This window comes from Colletes gigas, unplaced genomic scaffold (assembly GCF_013123115.1).
Source record: "Colletes gigas isolate AHSC1104 unplaced genomic scaffold, ASM1312311v1 Colletes_gigas_Sc00011, whole genome shotgun sequence".
NCBI lineage: Eukaryota > Metazoa > Arthropoda > Insecta > Hymenoptera > Colletidae > Colletes > Colletes gigas.
Window position 1 is genome coordinate 722,249 of NW_025106640.1, and position 22,063 is coordinate 744,311.

Here is a 22,063-nt window from a genome sequence, read left to right on the forward strand (position 1 = left end):
ACAGTGTTTAAAACTCGCGGCAGTGGCGCCATGTTCCTATTGGCCACGCGCGAACCAATCGCGTGTTTCTTCCTGCGCGACCTGTCCGCGTTCTTTTGTTAACGCGTCTCCGAAACCATGTGCTTTGTACGCTCGTTACGTCGTAGTATGATTACATATTAATGTATATTTTTGCTTGAGAATACTATTTCAATACTCTTAAATGTTCGTGAGACCGTGGGAGTGTTCATTTCAAATCGATTCATCGCTCTAAGAAGATAAGTGATAAGAAGGCAAGAAGATTGTCTCAAAGGACTCGGTAGTGAACTAGATTAACTCGAGATCTGTGATCCTGTAAGTTATACTTTAATTTATTACAGAATATGTTTAATATTATAGTTTAAATTAAACCATTTGTAATGTTCTTAATTATACATAAAAAAGTGTAATACGTATGAACCAGAATTGACTTGGGTACGTGGGTGATCTCACCTAACCTCTTTCAGAACAAATTGCTCATCCCAAGAGGAACTATTGTATATTAATTTTAAGGTTTATTTCCTTCGAACTTCTTAATAGATTAGAGGTTTCGTTGTCCAACATAAACGATCGTTTCGTAAACGAATTGAGGTTATGGACATTCGTAAGCTTCGTTCGAGAGTTTCTAGTGCCACGGGGATTTTGTGTACATAATCAAGCTAAAATATTTTCAGAGACAATATTTAATAAAAATTAAGTCGAATTAAAACTCGAATCGATCCAACGAGAGACGAATAGTCGAATTCAATGTTCGATACACAGTTCGCGTGGGTGTTAACGTGGTGTTCGGTTTGTTCCAGTTGTACGTCGAAGTACGTGGGCGAGTACTGCCAGCATCTGAACCCCTGTCACACGGGGGCACGTTGTCAGAACGGTGGTTCCTGCTGGGTGAAAGAGGGCATCGGGGGTGGGACGCCGTCGTTCACCTGTTCCTGCCCCGTCGGATTTACCGCGAGCCTCTGCGAGATACCGATCGACAACGCGTGCGACTCATCGCCTTGTCTGAACGATGCCACTTGCATTCTCAAGTCTCTCCGCGAATACGCTTGCACCTGCGCCACCGGATATACAGGTAAGGATTTTAATAATTTCGCTCGTTAAAATCTCGACGTCGGTCGACAAAGCGTCCGGTAGGCGAGATAAAAATTACCGACGACCGAAACGAGCGGTTTCCATGCGCTCCCTCGATGAAGACGCCCAAGTCCGATTGAGCAATAAAGCGAGAGAATTTACCGCGGAATAAAAAGTCGCATGCATAATTAAACGAGCCGCTGATCCGACGCGATGCTTTCGCCCGATTTTGTGCTCGTGTACATTCGATAAAATATCACCCGACAATGGAAATCGCGAGATATCTTACAGGAATTTAATCGTACGGAATTAATATAAAAGTTATTTTTCCCACTCGTGGCGAACGTCTCGGTTATATTCGAATTGCTACGGAATTCGCAGTGTCGCTAGGATAGCCGTAATTAAATAAATGAAAGACACACGCGAGTCTGTGCACGCGATCGAATCCCTGAATGGATAATGCTCGTTAGTCATCGGAACGACAAATCCCATCGATTCGCGTGGGTCGTGTGCCAAGGTTACGCGATATGTGGAATGATAAAACACGGTGTGGTAATCGCGGTATTGGCATTGTTTCGTTAGAACGAAGACTGGCTTTAATGATTCCATGGCTGACAACAATCGCGCGATCTCGCATTATCGAGAGCGTTAAAAATATAGTGAGGTTGAATCGCATAGGCATTGACTGTACGTCGATCGATTAGAGAGATAATAGCGGTGATCGGCGAGCTCAAAGGGAACGGATCTGGGACTGTTCGAATATTTTAATATTCATATTTTCGTCGAGTATAATTTTCGAAACAAAAATTCGCAGACTCGAGGATCGAATTGATATAATTTATCTGTGAGCTTTTAACTTTTAAACCATTTCTGTTTCAAATTCATTCTTTGCATTAATATTACGATTTCTAAAAATCCAGTTGTTTGTCGGAATAAAAAATATACAGAGTGTTCGGTTAACCCTGGGAAAAATTTTAATGGGAGATTCTTGAGGCCAAAATAAGACGAAAATCAAGAATAATAACTTGTTGATGGAGGCATCGTTAAAAAGTTATTAATGTTTAAAGTTTCGCTCGTACTGAATTTTTTTCTAGAAAGTGGGTAGGATTTCGGGGGTAGGTCTATTCACCAAAAAATATTGTAATTGACCCCCTCAACTGAAAATAATTTTTCCAGAACGATTTGAAATTTTTTAATTTCGTCGAGAGATTTCATACTTTCTCGAATTTTTTTTTCGAAAATGGATAGGATTTCGAGAGTATGTCTAATAACCAAAAATGATTGTAATTGACCCCCACAACCGAAAATAATTTTTCCAGAACGATTTGAAATTTTTTAATTTCGTCGAGATATTTCACACCTTCTCGAATTTTTTTCTCGAAAGTGGATAGGATTCAAAGGTATGTCTAATGACCAAAAATGATTGTAATCGATCCCTGCAATTAAAAATATTTTTTTTAGAACAATTTGAAACTTTTTAATTTCATCGAAAAATTTGACCACCTATTCGAATTTTTTTCTCGAAAATGCTTAGGATTTTGGGGTATGTCTATATTCACCAAAAATGCTTGCAATTGCCCCCTGTAATAAAATATAATTTTTTTATTATGATTTGAAATGTTTTAATTTCAGAACGATTTGAAATTTTTTAATAACTTTTTAATGAAGCCTCAGCCAAGAAATTGATATTCTTGATTTTCGTCTTATTTTGGCCTCTAGAATCTCCCATTAAAATTTTTCTCAGGGGTGGCCAACCACCCTGGATTTTCAATTACGATATAGAAGTTTGAAATATGGAAAGCAAGTACATAATAATTTTTGTACAACTGTTTTGTTTCTCTAACTATAGCAAAAAAGTTAAATAAACTGTAAAAATATAGTACAGAACTCTAGAATGCAGTGGTATTTGATTCGCGAAGTTGAAATCGTCGCGAGTTGTAGTTGGCTCAGAAAGTTCGTTCGAGCGAATTTTTTCGAGTCGCGGAAGTCGCGGACGGCTGCGAACGAGCGGTTTTTATGGGTCGCGTTTGTGCGAGGGCACGTGCTCCGTTGACAAATAAATCTAAGGGCAACAGGAATTTAGTGGCAAATGAAGAGGAGGAAAGAAAGGGAAGGCGGAGAAACAGTGAAGTTTGTGGTGCTGGATAATTGGCGGAGAGCAATGCGGCATTTCGCTGTGGCGGTACCTTTGGCCCAGTGGTTCTCATATTCGAGTCATTCTTTTTACTGGTTTCTAAACTCCTATCAGATCGTTTCGTTTTCGCGAGTTTTTATCTCAATAAACATTCATAAATTTCATTCTTGGCTAAGAAAACAGTAAATGGTAATAAAACAAATTTTAAAGATGGCGGTAGTAGCTCCCAAGATACTCCCTCAACAAATTTATAAATAAAAATATCTTTTTTGTCAAATAAAAAATATCGAATCAGAAAAATCTGTGTTTGTGATAAATAAATAAAACAACGTTGTAATATTGTGAAAGTTGATTGTTCTGAATGGCGGTAATTATCTAGGTTAAAGAAAAATTCATCAACGGTAATATTCTGAAACTTGAAGTCTTTGTATTTCCAAATTTAATTACAAATACGCGTGGAACAATTTTGTAGCGATTTTAATAGTGTTCACAAAATGGTTGCATCGAGATATCCGAGCACCACTGACGCGTAGCGGGTGCTCTGTGCAGATCGAGGAGCAAAGACATCTTAGATCCAAGGGAGCGAGCAACGACTCTGGTAATTAGTTCCACTAATCAGTGACCCCGGGAGGAGGGGGAGCCTGGTAGTTTAGGTAGACAGGACGACTTGGTCAGTGTTACCGCCATCTTAAACGATATCTCCCCTCGCGAGGGAGCACAACCGAGCACAAAATACCAAGCAGATTCATCCTCGTCTTCGCGGTGATCTCTATCGACGAGATTCGTAAGAATCGCAAAACACTCGTGCCAGTCTCGTATCCATCCCCCTGTGCTAGACGCTCGTTAACCGCAATTAAGGGGATGTGTACTCTTCACTGCCCGGCGAAGAGTCGCGTGTTACGATTTTATGAATGCGTTTGCAATCGAGAAAAATATGTTGAATTACGCTGATAAAATTTCTCTTAGTCGCGAATCGAATTTGTGTAATTTTCAAAACTGGTACAAGTCCATTCTGTCGTATATTGTGATATTTAAGGGTTTAAGTTTGAATAAATTACAAGTAAAACTAGTGAGGGGTCGTGGCACGTTGGAGACAACGACTCCCGTGTGATCAGCGAAGTGCAGCTGCATCGGGCCGCGTGCAGCACAGGATGGGGGGTTACCGCTCGGGGGAAAAAAAACACGTAGTTATTAATTTATATATACTGTTTATATTATTATATCACTCTTATCGGTTTCGTAATTAGGTATTACTTAGGGTTAATATTTAAAACAAAAAAAAGTACTTTCTAAATAAAAATAACACAGTGTTGTAGTAAACAACATATTTGGTAAAAATAAATAGTAAAGAAGTCATAAAAAAGAAAACTACAGTAAATAGAACAAACACACAAAAGTATTTCGATAACAAAAATAGCACAGTTACAATAAATAATTGGAAAAAATATTCATAAAAAACAAAATTACGGTAAATTAGAAGCAACACAAAATTGCTTCGTAAACAGGAGAAATTACAGTCGTCTAATAAACAATATAATAAACAACGTAATAAACAAAATGGTAGTAGTATCGGTTCCATTTACAGTGAATTGCCAATTAGAGTGTATGAATAACGGTAACTTTGTAGCAATGGTGAAAATGTTGATTGTATTTATTATGGGGCCTCCGCGGTCGATCGAGATCGACGATCGATACACGGGGTGTCCCTTCGTTTTCGCCGTTAAAGTGTAAGACACTCGTCACACGTTGTTCTGTTCTGTTTGCGTTTCAGGCGAGCACTGCGAGCGACAAGACCACTGCGCCGCGTCGCCGTGTCGAAACGGGGCCGAATGTCGATCGCTCGAGGACAGCTACAAGTGCACGTGCGCACCCGGCTTTGCGGGGCCGAATTGCGCGGAGGACATCGACGAATGCGACAGGAACCCGTGCAGGCACGGCTCCTGCATAAACATTCACGGATCTTACAAGTAAGTCGAACGACATCGTTAACGGTCCCTCCCAGCATTTTACATATATCTCCTTTAAACGTAAATTGCGCTCTCGCGTCGGTCTCGAAGTTCGCCGATAAAACAAGCCGCGACTCAATTTCGCGCGACGATTTCACTGGGATTCCAGCGACAGGATCGAGCACACTGTTCCCCATTTCGAGTAAATCTAAAGCGATACTCTTGCAACTAATATGACCGTGTTAAAATCCGTATATTTTTTAATACACCGGCGTCGGTGTTGGTCTGAAATTATTTCGAATAAAATTAATTTATATAACGCGTAAAAGGTGGCCCGGTACCATCGCCACCGCGTTTACTCTCCCGTCTACGTCGTATCTTCGTCGATCTACCGGGAGATGCGTATCGTTACCATTTTGTAGTTAGCATAAATTTTTATCACCGACAGTGACGATCGTAATCTGGGCGAGCGTACTCGCCGGGAAGGAGTGACTTCGAGACCGCGCGGGGGGCAACGAATCTCGAAGTTTGCGCGAAGTATGGCGATATTACGCCGCGTAATTATACGCTGCATCCGTGACCCGTATTTTCTTATTAATCTTATAACTCTAAATTTCGTTGAAACTTGAAATTTACTCGCGATCCTTTCGGAGGATCGGCCATTTTTTAAGATGAACGTCTTTCTGATAGCCGCAACAGATACTTACGAAATTGTTTATGCCGAAGGGGGGGAATTACATTGCAGCGTACGGCCGTTCCAAGTAATGTTATACATTTTCGGAAGTACGAAGTAAATTTTGAAGATTAAGTATCGCCCGGAAATTACGGTTTATTAGCGACGTTGAAAAGTAGGGGTGAAACTTGGCCCGGATACGAATCGCTGGGAAACATATTTTTATTTATACTAAAATTGTATTGTGATAATTACTGGAAACGGAGAGGACTCTGGGGGAAGTAGAATTAATTCAGGGGTGTTTGTACTCGGTTCAACAGGCACGAAATAAAAACAGAGAGGTCACTCAGGGACGTGTCTCAATCCAGATGATTTAAACGCAAGTAACGAGTCATTAAAAAATGCATTGAACGTGTTGTTCAAATTACTGAACACAAATTTTAGCAATTGGACCATTATATTTATAATTAATCTGACAGTCCAAACAGCTGAATCAGCATAAATTGATAGTAATAAATAGATAAATTAAATATTGAAATACAGTTTTCCATAGCTTAATTCGTATTTTCACTCCTCATTTACATTATCATGTAATAATATTAGCGATATTTAGTATTGTATTAATATCGAGGATGAGTATTTTTGGTTCAACAAATTATCTTCTTTCCTGCTGTTTAGGGGTCTGACCATTTTGGCCCTGGTGCAGCTGTTTGTATTTCTTGCCAGTTCTCGTTGAACCGGGTACGGAGTTTAGACGTCGTTTCTTTCGCGTCTACGGAGAGTCACTTTGTACTCGGTGGGATTCGTAAAAAGCGAGAAGTCAAGACACGCCGGCGTCTACCTCTCGAAATATCGTCGCGGATGAGCAAGCGTGGCGATGAGGGCTTTAAGAGAACCCGCGGTAGTGTCGTTCGTCTTTGCCGCAATTACCGATTGAGCACGGACGGTGGAACGCGGAGGGCATAACGACTCCGAACAACGAGAATTCATCGAGTCGATCCCACGGACCATTATGGATTTGCCCCGTAATTCGACGTTGCGTCGCTTCAAAAATCATTTCTGTCTCGCCCCGAGGCCCCAGCGTCCTTTTCCACCAATCTCGGGAGCTTTCGGTCTCGGTGTTTCGAAAACCAGGGGACAGGTGAGTCGCAGAAAGTGAAAACGCGAAAGGGAATATACGTTCTCGGGTGGTAAACAGTGCCTTCGTAATCGCTTTGGCCGAATTTTGTCAATCTTCTCCTCGTACGACTTTCTTAATCTTAGTTTCGTTATATGAAAACGAGCTTCGACTGGATCTACAAACGTTTGAAAGAATTTGAAAACGCTCTATTTTATTACGCATTTCTTAATCCAGATATTGTATTGCTTGCATTGCTATTTTTAGTGTAGCTTCTGAGAAATTTCTAGATCAGATAAACAATCCTTTATAATTTTTGTAAATCAATGACTAATATAAATGCTATTTTATAAAAGTTGGCAATTTTTCATAAGTACCATTAAGTAATTTTCTTTTGACAAAAATATATTTAAGAATGTCTGACCGGTGGACAAGAAGTCCCCTTTCAAAAATTCAATACTCAAGTCGAATTCTATAAAGCACGTGGTTGTTCGAATCAATAATAAAAAAAAACACAGCCTCGAGTCTCACAAAGACTGTCGAGCGACGAAGGGTCGTTCTTAGGGGCACGTGGTGGAGGGAGCAGGGGCAAGGGGGGCAGATTTCGAGGATGGGGGATCTCTTTGTAGAAAAAAAAAAAAAAATAGGAAGAGGGAAAAGGAAAAATGATGGAGGGGTATCGCGGAAAAGAAACGAGCTCGCCAAAAACTGGTTCCAGCGGGGGGCTTAAGGCCCGAGCGGCGCGGAGAACATAAATCCGCGTTTTGTTGAGATCGAGTCGAGATTAATCGGGGCCCGAGTCGAGCTGACTGCACGAGAGCAGATAATGTCGCTGGGTCCTACATTATATTGAATTATATCGGCTCGACGCCGCTGGATGTAAGTGTAAGCGTACACGGCGCGACCGGTCGTTTTGTTTCCATCGTCAGGAGCCGCGAGAAAGCTTTGTCGGACGAAATCGTCCCCTCGAACGTTGCCCGACATCTTCATTTTTCTATCTTTCGCTGTCTCCTGTGGACTGATTCCTGCCTAGATAATAATTTCTCGGGCCACGATATTTTACACGTTAGTCGTCTAATCTGAGTGGGAAGGATAGCTATGTCTCGTCTTAAAATACCTTAAAAAACAGAATTTTATCAACGTGACGAACGAAAGTTGAAAATAAGAGGACTAAGTGTTGAACTCACTAGAAAGATGTGGCGGAATTAAAAATGCGATACGAAAGAATAGAATGTGCCTTTGCTATTTTTAAGTCGAGCTACTATACGAAAATCAAAGCAATTTCAAAAACAGTTTACGTACTTTGATTTCTGAACGATTTTAGAATCTGTATCACAAACAAATATTGAAGATTTTTCTCTGTTTCACTCATTCTCAGTGTTATTCACTGTAATGTGATCAATTTACTAGTACCACCCTCGATAACGCTGTATATTCATCAAACCACTTAAATTCATCAAAAATTGCTAACAAATAATATTCATGAGTTACCTAACGTTGAATATAGAATCTGAAACCCCAAAAATTGACACGTTCCTTAAACCTACTGTTAAATAACAACATCTAAATATCAACTTCCGCTCGAGAAAAAGAAATCAAAAGGAATGCAAAGTCGTGAAAGGATTATTTTCGCCAAAAATTCCGCCATTGCCGTTTGGAGCCAATAAACGAGATTTCTGGCGAGGAATTCGATCGCAACGGAGGCGATATCTGGCTGGATCTCGCGTCCCGTGATCGCAGAAGCGCGCCAGGATCGAATCGCCGCGATATTTTTACCGGGGATAAAAAGAAACGGACGTTATTGGCGGCTCCGGGAGCCTTAATTGAACGGTATCTGGTTAACGCGGACGAAGTAAACTCGTATTCGGTTAGGAATAATCGCGCTTTAGTCGGCTAATAAATATCGCCGAGGGGTTAATCGCAGCCGCTACCCAATAATTCCCTTTAACGCTGTTAATCCGCCTTCTGCCTTTGGATCCTGCAACCTTTTTCCGTCGGGCTGCATAGTTAACGCGTGTGCGCATCGACGTACGCGCTTCCCACTCCGGGTCCCCCGCCATTAAAGGCCCCCGTACCTAGAAGCGTACCTTTCTTCACCTGTCTCGGTGCCTGGCCGCGCAACTACGCCAAGACTGGAGGGTTTCTTTTTTCCCTAAGAACCCCCGCCTCTCCACCGATCTCCGTTACGCCGCCCGAGAAGTAATAATGTTCAATTGGGTCTAATAAAGACTTTGACGCGGCGTGCCTGACCGCCAGGTGGTGCTCGGGCTACTATGTTATTAAATAGTTACGTCGAATCGGTGGCTCGGAGCGTGGCCGCGACGAGGACAGAGGGATAATTAATCGAATCTTCGCTACGAAATATTCCACGTCCGTAAATGGAACCGATAATGGCCGATAGTCTGTCGTTACATCTCGTGCTTTTATTATAATTCTTTTTATAGTAGTACCTTTTTTAATTGGTGGATTTGGAAATTGATTTATTCCTTTGGTAATTGGGGCCCCAGATTGTATGCTCTTTTTACAAAGGAACCCCTTTAGGCAAATGTTCATTAGGACTATATTAAGAATTCACTGGCAATTCGTGCCACTTTTTTACTTTAACTCTTTGACAGCTGTCATCGTGTCATCATCCATTCAGTTACATTTGTCGGGGTTCAAATTTTATCTCGTGTGATAGTTATGACACCCCATCATTTATTTGTTATAATATTCCCAGCGCCAATTGTCTTAAAAAGTAGCTAAATTGTTCGTCGCCATCTCAAAGAGAAGACGTTCGTTCTTCGATTCTCAAAAATTGAAAAATAATTTTGAAGAAGTAGTAGAAGTATAATAGTTTCCCAGCAGTCGATTACATGGAAATTCTGGGAACCACGATCCCTCGAGCGCAAATATAAATTTATTCTGTTCCGGTTTTCTAACATCCGAGTCCCTTTTTTTGTTCGCGAATGGCTATCACGGTCCACACGGACACGCGCGCGCGCGAGAAGTGCACGCGCTGGGCCGTGGTTGTGCGCGCGTTCGGGACAGGATGTGATTTATGAAATGATCTCCCTGAAGTAGAATTTAATTGAGCGGAGGCGAGGCAAAAGGAAGACTCGGTGTTCCTCGCCCCTGCGATGGATCCTCAGCGGATCTTGATAAAGAGCGGCCTCCGCAGCAATTTTGGACCTCGCCACGATTGACCCCGCAGGGCCAAATTCTTCGTGGCTTCTAGCCGTGAAACTCGCACCCTGATATTCGCAGAATTCCGGAGTGTGACCACACCTGTTCGTTGAGTTCTCGTCACCGGGGTACGGCTTCGATACCTAAAATGCTTCCTGTTGGTTACTTACACATCGATAATGCTTCTTCCTGGAGTTCTTCAACCTTGTGTCCGTGTGAAATTTGTACGAATATGCAGGGTATTTGGTCACTTCTGGGAAAAAAGTTTAATGGGAGATTTTGGAGGCTAAAATAAGATGAAGATCAAGAATACCAATTCGTTGATTGAGACTTGGTTAAAAAGTTATTAACATTTAAAGTTCCGCCTGTAAAATAGCAATTTGTGAACAGCTGCGTGCTCGCGATAGTAGTTTTCACCCCAGATGAGGTATACGACGAGACCTTGCACCTTATGGACTTTCGTGGCCCAATCTGATTGCCATATCAATCGGCAAATTTTTCGACTCAATTAATAATTTTTTAAATCATTCTGGAAAAATTATTTTTAATTGCAGGGGTCAATTGCAATCATTTTTGGTGAATAGACATACCCCCGAAATCCTACTCACTTTCGAGATAAAAATTCAGAATGTAGACAAATTTTTCGGCAAAATTAAAAAGTTTCAAAGCGTTCTGGAAAAATTATTTTTAATTGCAGGGGTCAAGTACAATCTTTTTTGGTGAATAGACATATCCCCGAAATCCTACGCACTTTCGAGAAAAAAATTCAGAAGCTGGACAAAGTTTTCGGCGAAATTAAAAAGTTTCAAATCATTCTGGAAAAATTATTTTTAATTGCAGGGGTCAATTACAATCTTTTTTGGTGAATACACATATCCCCGAAATCCTACTCACTTTCGAGAAAAAAATTCAGAAGCTGGACAAAGTTTTCGACGAAATTAAAAAATTTCAAATCTTTCTGGAAAAATTATTTTTAATTGCAGGGGTCAATTACAATCTTTTTTGGTGAATAGACATACCCCCGAAATCCTATCCACTATCGAGAAAAAAATTCGAGAATGTGTGAAATCTCTCGACGAAATTAAAAAGTTTCAAATTATTCTGGAAAAATTATTTTTAATTGCAGGGGTCAATGACAATCTTTTTTGGTGAATAGATATACCCCTGAAATCCTACTCACTTTCGAGAAAAAAATTCGGAAGCTGGACAAAGTTTTCGACGAAATTTAAAAATTTAAAATCATTCTGAAAAAATTATTTTTAATTGCAGGGGTCAATTGCAATCATTTTTGGTGAATAGACATACCCCCGAAATCCTATGCACTTTCGAGAAAAAAATTCTTTACCGAAAATGTAATGTCTGATCAGAGACATGAGTGATTCCCCTGTTTACTTCAACTTAAACGTTAATAACTTTTTAACGAAGCCTGAATCAACAAATTGGCATTCTTGATTTTCGTCTTATTTTGACCTCCAGAATCTCTCATTAAAATTTGTCTCAAGGTTGGCCGTACACCCTGTGTATGGCGACACGCCCTGTCTAAGGGACGCGCCGAGATTTTTTGAGCGTCGGTTTCCCCGGTGCTCGGGAGCAGAAAATTGAATCGACGATACGCGTGAACGCTATCAAGATCTGTTGCGCAGCCCGTCGTTAACCTTGAAAGCCCGAGCAGAAGAAAGTAATCTAACGAAGACCATCGGTGTTCTCACAACCTTGTTCCGCGGCTGTCGCTCGTCTCTCACAATATTATATTCATACGCGTCGAGAGGTGTGCTCGGAAACGCGTCACGTAGAACCGTCCGTTTCACGGACGAGCTCGTCCCCGTAGATCGTAGAAACGCTCGACTTTGAAGTCGTTTCCACGCAACGAGGGAAGCCTAGACGAGGTCAACCGGGTCGGGTGAAGCGGTCGCGAAGCCTGGTCCGTTTCTTCCCGTGGATCGAGGGAAGAAAAAAGGGTAGGACAGAGTGAGAGAGGAGAGGAGGGAAGAATAAAGATCTCGTGCAATTCGAAGAACCCGTTTCTACGGCACCGAGTGACCGATAACTACGTGCCGTGAATGCTCAACGCAGGATTTTCGAATTTCGCTGGACGACGCGAGTGGTCTAGCGACGACAGGATACTCCGGGTACCATTAAGGATCCGTCGTTTATGCGACGGGCATACAGAAAGCAGGGCTAGTTTCTCGCGTCGGATGCTGATACGCATCGGGATCTCGAACGTTTGAATTATCGTTGGATATTCGGTGGATGAACACGGTTTACGTGGCTGGAATAACTGGGCCCTTGTGGGAGAATCAGGGATGCCCGAGACGTCGAGTATAGGGCTGGGGAATAATTTGGTGAATGTTTCGACACCTCGACGAATATTGCGTGGCCATTCGAATTCGAAGGATTTCTATAAACAAAAGCTACAGAGTGCTTAATGGCTTGAACCTCGGTTCCAGCGTCGATTACACGGGTTAGAAATGTGAAAATAATAGCTGTCAATTTCTTGCCAGGTACGTGGAAATTAGTAGGTAGCATTGATATACGCTTTGGCGTGGCTGAAGTATACCGGGAGTTAGATCACCAGACATTTCCTGTGCCCGAGAGGCATAGTTTAACATATTCATGGATTTAGCTGTACCGAATGACATAAAATTCACATTTAAAAGCGGTTCGATTTGTCACAGTCTGCTTCCTATATGAAACGCACGACTTTGCAGAGTCGAGATATCGAGGCTTACAAAGTGCTCGCCTATAGCCAAAGTATCGCTAATATGAACAGAACTATCGAACAGGTGTGTGTAAACATTTTCGAAGAGATCTATTTTTGAAACGCGAAACGGTGTTTTGTCTCGCGCACAAAAATAGAACCTCTTTTTCTGGGATCTCGTAAAAACAGTGTACCGGTGCCACAGGGATTATCTAATACGCCCGAGAGTCCTTTTCTTCTCGTTTCATGACTAATTGCGAAAGTACTTCGACGCGATACAGTACTGGTTCTCTTTTACATTACGACTGGGAAACCGTTATTCAACCTCGTTCATTTTTTTGCGTACAGCGACTCTGTTATTTATGTGTAATTATCTATTCCTGAGGTACAATGTATAATTTATGTAGATCACAATCGACCCTCTCGTTAGAGACCAAGCTAATAGACGTACGCAGCATTCGTTGTCACGTTCAATTTTCCAAGGCGACGCGCTACTCGAAATTGAAGAAGATATCCTTGAAAAAAATTCAGATTCTGCAATTATCTATTTTCGTAGAAAGTACTGAGAAAATAGCATTGCTGTTATGAAGATGCAATTTGTTTTTTAAATTTTCTAGTTAATTTAATATTTAAACTGAAATTTATCGTGGTATTTATTTTTGCAGTCTCGTCGAAATTTATTAGTCCTATTTACGTTTATTTTTCTAATATTTTATCTTGAGAATTAATTCTTGTAAGTCCTTAGTGAAAAGTACCATCACTCATATACTGCTCTAAGAAATTAATTATTCTTGCTTATATTCGATTCACTATAAATGGGAAAAATGTTGTTTTTAAAACTGGTACAAGTCCATTTTTTCATACTTTGAGGTATTTAAGGGTGTAAATAAAAAGTAATAATTGTCAGTGGTCGTGGCACGTTGGATGCACCAGCTCTCGTGTGGTCAGCGAAGTGCAGCTGCATTTGGATGCGTACAAACTAGGATGGGTGGTTACCACTCGGGGGAAAAAAACACATATTTATTAATTTATATATAATCTTTATATTATTATATCACTTTATCGGGTTGTAATTAGGTATTGGTCAGATATTACTCAGTTTATAATATTTAAGACCAAAAATAAAGTACTCTGTAAATATTAATAACACAGTTTAATAAACAACATATGATACAAATAAACGGGGGAAAAAAATCCACAAAAAAGAATACAGCAAATATAGAAGAAACATACAAAACTAGTTTGTAAACAAAAAATATAACATAGTTGCAATAAACAATTGGTAAAAATAACTGTAAAAAATATTCATAAAAAATAAAATTACGGTAAATAGAAGGAATCCTGTGTAATAAACAACATTTGATACAAATAGGAAAGTACGAATACGAGTGAGAATAAGAAGTAACATGTACCAAGAAAACTAGAAACAAAATGATCAATCCTGCGAATATCTGGTATGTTCGCAACAAAACTTTCGCGAACCAGAATCCTCTCGCGTGACCTCGTGACAAGTCGTTCCGTAGAAACTTTTAACGAGAATTCGAGGCGTCAGCGTGTCGGATTAATCTTCGAGACGCGCTGTTAGAATCCCAGGGGACAGTGTCCGATAGGAGGATCGCCGCGCGTCAAGCGCGGTTGACATCCTCGCGGCTCGCAATTCCGCGGCAAGATCTGGCCGCGGGATTAAGATTCAGAACGATTGTCACGCGATTTAGCTCGATATAAACTGGCCCCGAAGGTAGTCGCGAGGATGACGTCCGAATGGATTACGAGCTGCTCGCATACACGCGACGCGTGCATGCCGGAGGACGTGTGTCCCGCCGTTTGTAACGCTGAAACCCGCCCTTGTTCGGGGATACACGCGAGGCACGGTCGGCTGGCAACAGGGATCCATAGATCTGGTCGGATGGACGCGTAAGTCGGTGGAATTCGAAGACCAAACGGCGACAAACTGGGATTAATCCACGCGTGGATGTCTCCATGTTAGATCGTTACCCAGATTGGTGGATTATTAATCACCATCTGTTCCACACAGTCGGGAATAAAAAGTCTGAAAAATTCCTCTTTAAATAAAATTTTCAAATTTTATTCAACATCACCGATTCGTGGACGATTATTAATCGAGATCTGTTCCTAGAACGAAACGCGAGACGTCTGTCTCTGGTTTACGGATTCCTTTTTCCGCGATCTCATGGAGCGCGTTTGCTTCGTCATACTCGGAATAAACACGATTCACGTGTATCGACAGGGTTAAATCGAATGCGTGAGAGACAGTGATGATTAATGGTGCGAAACCACGTCGATCGGGATCGAGCTGTCAAGGTTGAATTCCGTTACACTACTTCGAAGAATCGACAATGTAAATGAGCCTCTCATTCGTTGCTCCACATTTTCACGGACGGGATCCGAGGGAAGCCCGTAAATTTCGCGCGATTCGGTAACACGGCTCAAACTGGGCTTTCGACGCTGTCGCTAAAAGGAATAATTGATGGCTTAATGCTATCGTTGGCCAACGACTGTTTAATTATCGTTGCGTCACGTCGGTCGCGCGTCTGCTATTTATAATCCCACGGAACACCGTAGGCGTCGGGATGATAATCGCTCGATCGTTTGAACCGGCAACAAGGTCTACCAGCTTTTTCAGACGCTCGTGGATCATTGATATATCAGGCTATTCACGCGAATTCCGTGGACGTTCGAAACAAAGTTTTGAGGAGCAAAATTATCGCTAATATTTACGCAAAAATTATATGGTGATTTTCTTATGGTGACAGTCTACTCGTCGATCATAAGTAATAATCACAAATATCTGAGGAATCTGTTTTATTCTGTAAACCACATTATGGATCTCAAAATTTATGCAAAAACAGATATAATTGAACAATCTTTAAAAAGTAAATATTATCGATGTAGAAAGTGTCGTATAATGTGTATTCAATTCACGATATCGACGAGAACATTAAAATTAAAATATCTCTCAAACTAATAATTTTTTACCATAAATAGATTAATACTTTTTTCTCAAGACTATCAAAATGCATCAATCGATGCAATAAAAAATACATGCTCTCATGTAAAAAAACGTCTTAGCCTAAAACTATCACTGCAGTGTACATTAATTATTTTACTAACGTTTATAAGCGATAGTATTTTCTCTCTAAGGATTTTTTCCCCCGAATAAATAATAATAAATTCCAATCTTCTATTCTAATACAAGAGAAACACAAATTTTTTTATTACGTTTTACCAGTGTCTTAGACCGTTTTTTAACAATTTGTACGTATAATGGAACTTGCACAGAGGAGGCTTCAGAATGAATTAATCGCGTATGTTGAGGACTCTAATTCGGAAGGAACGGAGTGCACGATCAGGCGTCCCTTTCCTCGTTCACGTGAGAACGAAATTTTCGCGAACAACAGCGCGTCCAACGGGGAAGTTGATCGTCGAGAATCGTCTGACATAACGATTATCGAGTCCAACCAATTCAGGCAATTACGACGGTGGGAAAGCGCTCTGTGCTGGTGTTCCATTAGCCGCGTTAATCCGGCGTCATACTCCTTACTTTACTCGCTGTGCATCCGTTTACGTCATGGCTCCCGGACAGACAACACGCGGAATTAATTGTTGCTCGAGTGCACGATTAAAGCTGCAAATTGGGAATTCTGCCACGCTCGAAAAACTGCCACAGGAGGAGCATCAGCGAGAAACTCTCAAATTACAATAACTACGGTTGGACCAATAACCGAGACGTTCTCCTGTAATGTTTAACCAGTTATTATTGCGATCGATTTGATCGTGTAAACTGAGTTTGCGATGTTTTTTACGTATCTATTAAGCATTTAAAACATCATCATTGTTATTATTTATTTAGCTTCTTCTTTAGCTTGCATTGGAATTGTTGGTTTCACAGTCTGAATTGGATGTGTTGCAATTGTGTCTTCAATGCATTCCAGCAAGAGTTTTACTTTGGTCAAATAGCAAATTGTAACTAGCTTTGAGCAAGAGTATACTCGTAACACAGTTGCCATTTCTTAATTGGTTGAATAATACGCGGGATGCTTGGATTCAGGATAGTCTATTCGTGCACAGATAAGTCTTTGTTTTGCACGAAATATATGAGATTTTTTTCCAACGAATAACGAATTATTTTGATCCAGATAAGAATTCTGCCCGTCTTTTCCGCAGAATGGACTCGGTTTTTGTTCCACGGTATACATAAAAGCGTAACGGAGTCTCTGATGTATAATCAATGAGATGATCTAGATGGTCGTTTAAAACAATGTTACGTAGTCCCGCGCGAAAGGCGAATGATAATGCGCGGGAACCGGAATATCCTTGCGACATCCGCCGGTGTTTATCATAACGCGTGGATCATTTTCCTGCAATTTTCATCGACGTTAACCGTCGGCTTGCGCAACGCAATCGATTCCATCGGTGATATACAATTCAAAAACAGGCTTTTTCCCTTCCAACGTCGATTAATGTTCTTTAGAAACCCACAACAATTATTGTTAATAATTTACTATAAAATAGTTTACTGCAAATGAGATGGCAGAATAATCTCCAGTGGAGGTTGAAACTGCATTAAAGCGAAAAAAAAAGTTGCACAGAAAGCTTTGGAATCGATTAACGTTTCGATCATATGAAATTTTCAAAACGATAAAAAGACCAAACACAGATTAATTTAAAAAAAGAAGAATACTAGACAAAGACAATTTATTTTGAAAAATAAGTATGCAAGAATTACTCGTTGGTCGTACCATTCCATCAAAATTATGTATCTAAAAGAATTCCATTTTAAAATTCCGACAAACACGTTTTACCGGGTATATTTGAGAATTTCGACATCGAGTTGCGTCACGTGTAAATCATCCCGCGCCAACGTAAGAAACAAAGTTCCAAAAAGGAACGAGTACCGCGTACTTGAATTATCGTTACGTTTTATACGAGATCGGATAATTGGTGTCCCGGGAGAAGTGGTATTTCTTTTTTTTCTCCAATCGAGCCAGGAACGTCGTTTCGCCGCCTAATGTAAAATTCCACCGTAATACCGGAGGGTACGCGTCACGAAGCCGTAATCGAGCAATGCGTATCAATAGCTGAGGACGGGAAGGTTATTATTAACCGGCAGTGTACTTAATATTCCGCGCGAGAATGTTTTCATCGTGGAACATGATAGCCTCGTAAAGTCGATCGAGGAACGAGCGTTTCGAGGCCTGTCTTCCCTCTCCGTCGATCGACCACCGTTCCATTTTCTGGATCAATTAAACCGACGAATACCTCGTCAATTTTTTCGTACCCCACTAACGACTAAATTTTTGGGGGTTTCGGCGAGCTGGCCCCCCCGATTTTTCGAGCCGTTTCGTCCTCGATCGATCCCTTTCCTCTCTGGTCGACGAAACAAGCGACTTTTTCTGACGGCGGTCCTTTTCTATCGTTCTCGAAGGACCCCTTGAAAAATGGACGACGATTGTTCTTCTGGTCCCCGTGTTCCTCTTCCCCTTCGTGGAAGACGATCGTTCTTCCACGGTGGCTTTTATTCCGCTCGGGGGCCGCGGACCGACGCTGCACGAAATAGCTGGTCGTCGAAACGAATGGCGAAATTATGCCGCGGCCAATCGTACGCCCGGTTCTGTCCCGGTCGCGGCGTAAAAACCGTCTCCGGACTAGATACGCGCCGTGGGGAGACCCCGTGGATCGCGTCCCCGTCGATCGTTTTGCTCCGCGTTTCTTTCGTCCTTCGTGGACGGGAATAAAAGGGAGCAGAAACTCGCCGCGTCGCGTTCGATGATAACGAGTCCCCGAGTTCCGATCGACGATCGTGACAAACTGCGATCGATTCGTCCTCGAGGACCCGGTCCCATTAGTTTCGCGACCGGGGACCGTCTTTTTTGGATTTGTCGCGCGTGCCAGCGGCTCCTTTCTTATCGGCAGTTTTGCACGTACGATTGCGCGTTGCCCCGAAATGACTTCATTTCTACGTCGCGTACGCCATCACTGACGCTTCTATCCTTGAAAACGATGGAATAACAGATTTATAGGCAGTATTTTTACTCGGGAAACGATTATACGATGAAAAAACATTCAATTTGCAATATTAACGTTCATAATTACTAGATTTCTTCAGAATATCGGCCATATTGGATTCGATGAAATTCCTGTTGAAGAAGGACTTTTTACTTGACTCTGTCGAATAGTTAATACGAAACAGAGTCAAAATTTCAGGGCTTCTTGTAAAATATTTAACAGTAGAGAATCGGCGTAAGAGAAAATGGTTTTCGCGTTTAGTTTTCTTTTTACGTACTCCGAAACGCGGTAATTTCAATGCTTGGAACACGTTCGGTGTCGGCGAAGGCTTTCGAACACTGAGGTCTTAATTGCCAGTAGAATTTTAATGTCCATCGCCTGCCTAATTAATTAGGCGACCGAAAAGTAGTTGCTGCAAAAGAAGAAACACGATCCGCGATCTATGTGGGCAACTCTTTGCACTCGATAATTATTTCAACACATCGTTCGCACCGACTCTATTATTAAAAACAGAATTCTCCGGAACAACGTTATTATTATCATTTTAAACGTTATTTATAACCGTATCAGTTTGGTAATCATATTTTGAAACAGTAAAATCAGTATTTTTCAAACTGAGGATGTACTAGTACGCCGCCATGTTTCTTTCAAAGTTGAGATATCGTACGATCTAAGAAAGTCACAAAATACAAATTTTTAATCTAGAAAGATACAAATAAGCTAATAGTTGTTTTTAATAAATCTGCCAATATAATTTGAATCAAGTAATCTTAAATCATATCAAAGCAACGTTTTTACGTTTGCGTTTCGCCGAGGGCGCGAAATGTCCGATAAAATCTGGTCGAATAATATACGGGGCGTGTTTTCTGCCGTTATATTTGGCGGTAAATTTCCGAATTTGTCGAAACGCGGGGTACGAGGGGGAGTACGGGGCCCGAAGTCCCGGGCAATGATTCGTTTTGGACTTTTATCGAGAGCCACGGGGAAGCGCGTGTTCGACGCCAAGAGCACCGCATGCGTCGACCGTTCGAAAGTCGGGTTCCCAACTGGTTCCCGGATCACTTCTGACATATTTTCTTCTCCGCTGACTGCCGGGCTGAAACTTCCTCGTGTCGTGGGCCGCCGTCCGAGGCATCCAATATGAATCATATAACGGAGACACATAAACATCAACGTGCCTAACCCTTCGGCGTGCTCGACTGGCCGGGAATCAAATGGCTTTGGGGCCGCGTGCTTTATACCCGGTACGTGTCTTTTCGATACCTGCAGAGTCGACGGACAACCTCCGAGACAATGGTCGTATTCGTAACGAAAACACCCACCGCGATATTATTAGGTCGTTGCATACGAGACGAATCTTTAAACGATACTTTCAGCGTCCTCGAAACGCGATCCTGAAGCGCCCGAAAGTAAACGGATTTTGAAATTATTTTCCACAGGCAAATTACTAAACGAAATATTAAAATTTTTTAAAAGATATAAAAAAATTGACACAACTTGAAAGTTGCAAATTATATAAAAGAAGCAAAAGAAACATAATTTAAGGTTTGACTATTACATCCATCGCAATATTATTAGATCGTTGCATACGAGACGAATTTTTAACGCATTCAATAGCATACTGCTATGACCCGTATGTGGATCATAGACAGTGAACGTATTAAGGGAAACTTTCAACGTCCTCAAAGGGCAATACAACCCTGTAGCGTTCAAAAATAAATGAATTTTAGAGTTATTTTCCTTACACAGTTTACTAAACTAAATGTTCAATTTTTTTTTTTATAAACAAAAAAAGTGACACAACTCAAAAGAACCAAAAGAAACATAATTTAAGGTTCGTCGATCACTCAGAGAATTTAAAAGAATAACCTGCAGTACTTGTATTAAAAAATAATTTAGCAACTCGACGAAATGGAAATATCCAACGTCTCCATACGCGACTTAATAAAATCGTCTCCCGTTTCGGCCAAAGCAATTCGGTTTTACGATCAGTGGGCTTGCGAAACCCTGGTTTTCAATTTAAATATTCCGTGAAAGTATACGTGTGCCACGCCTTTTACCGAACGCAGCTAGAAATTTATTCGTGGCGTATTGTTCGCCCCGACGGCGCTGTTTTCCATAAAGCAAGTGGAGCGAATTTCGCGTTCTCGCCGGACCATTCAGGCCGCGATAATCTACGTGCGATCGGAGACTCTCGAGAAATCGAATGTATCGAAAATCATTCGTGGCCGTCGATGCGGAATAATGGATTAGGCGAGGGAGAATTTGTTAAGCGTGGGTCGGGTCAGGGTGCTCGAGGGTCGTCGCCCGGTTTGGTCAAAGTGTCCTGCGGGGAAGGGAGGGCCCGGATCATCCCCTAGCACTCGGAAAACTCCAATCGTCGGGTCTGCGAAATGCCCGCGAGCGGTTCCCGTTCGACACAACGCATGTAAACAAGTGAAAATTAAATGTAAAAATTGCCCACCTCCGGTTTGTTGTCCGATCCTCTTAAACGGCCCGGTCAACACCGATTTAATCGAAATCTTCGTGCTTCTGGCACGCTTACGCCTCCGGTCTGTTTGCTCGACGCATAAATATTCATACGGAGGGATTAGCGAGATTTTTCGAGCCTCGAGTGACTCCCACGTATGCAATCGATACGTCAAGATGAGAATACAATCGTGAGACGTCGATTTACCATATCTAGAAACGTTACTCAAACATTTACGAGCATCACTGTTCAGCGTAAAGCAGAGATCTTCCGCATCGTCGGGAACGTGGACAATTAGCGCGCGTCGCGACAAAAATGTAGGAGACGCGTAACAAATTTTGTCCCCTCCCGGTGTATACATGCAAGAAATATCGTGTAACTATCGAATTAGCAAAATTCTTGCATACTATCGACGAAGGCGGAGGGATAGGGGCAGAGACCCGAGATGCACGCAATGATTCCGCATCGTTTCTACGACCTAGGGTCCTAGGTGGTAGCTGAAACGAGAGAGTCTTACGCGAGTTACGCGGGCGAGAACGGGACGACGCGATACGTAGTCGAAGACTAACGATGGGTGACGGAACGAGCCGAGGGGCCTATGGTTAACGAGCGCGAGCGAGAAAGGGACGCGACGAAAAGGGACGGGAAACGAAGTCGCGTCAGCCCAACGGGGGGGAATCGACTGTGACGCTGGCGGAGAGGGTCACTGTTGACGGTGGCGCCCTCTGAACGGCTCAGACTAGA

At 41.8% G+C, this 22,063-nt stretch overlaps 1 protein-coding gene across 2 annotated transcripts in view; it reads left to right on the forward strand.

Annotated features, from left to right (window-relative positions):
* LOC122398504 (neurogenic locus Notch protein) overlaps positions 1–22,063 on the forward strand; it is a 321,286-nt gene that overhangs the window by 115,067 nt on the left and 184,156 nt on the right. For both annotated transcript variants that reach the window (XM_043398420.1, XM_043398419.1), the window contains exons 3-4: positions 819–1,090; positions 4,995–5,190. In XM_043398420.1, the coding sequence (XP_043254355.1) occupies positions 819–1,090; positions 4,995–5,190 (468 nt within the window). The remainder of the gene's footprint in view (positions 1–818; positions 1,091–4,994; positions 5,191–22,063) is intronic.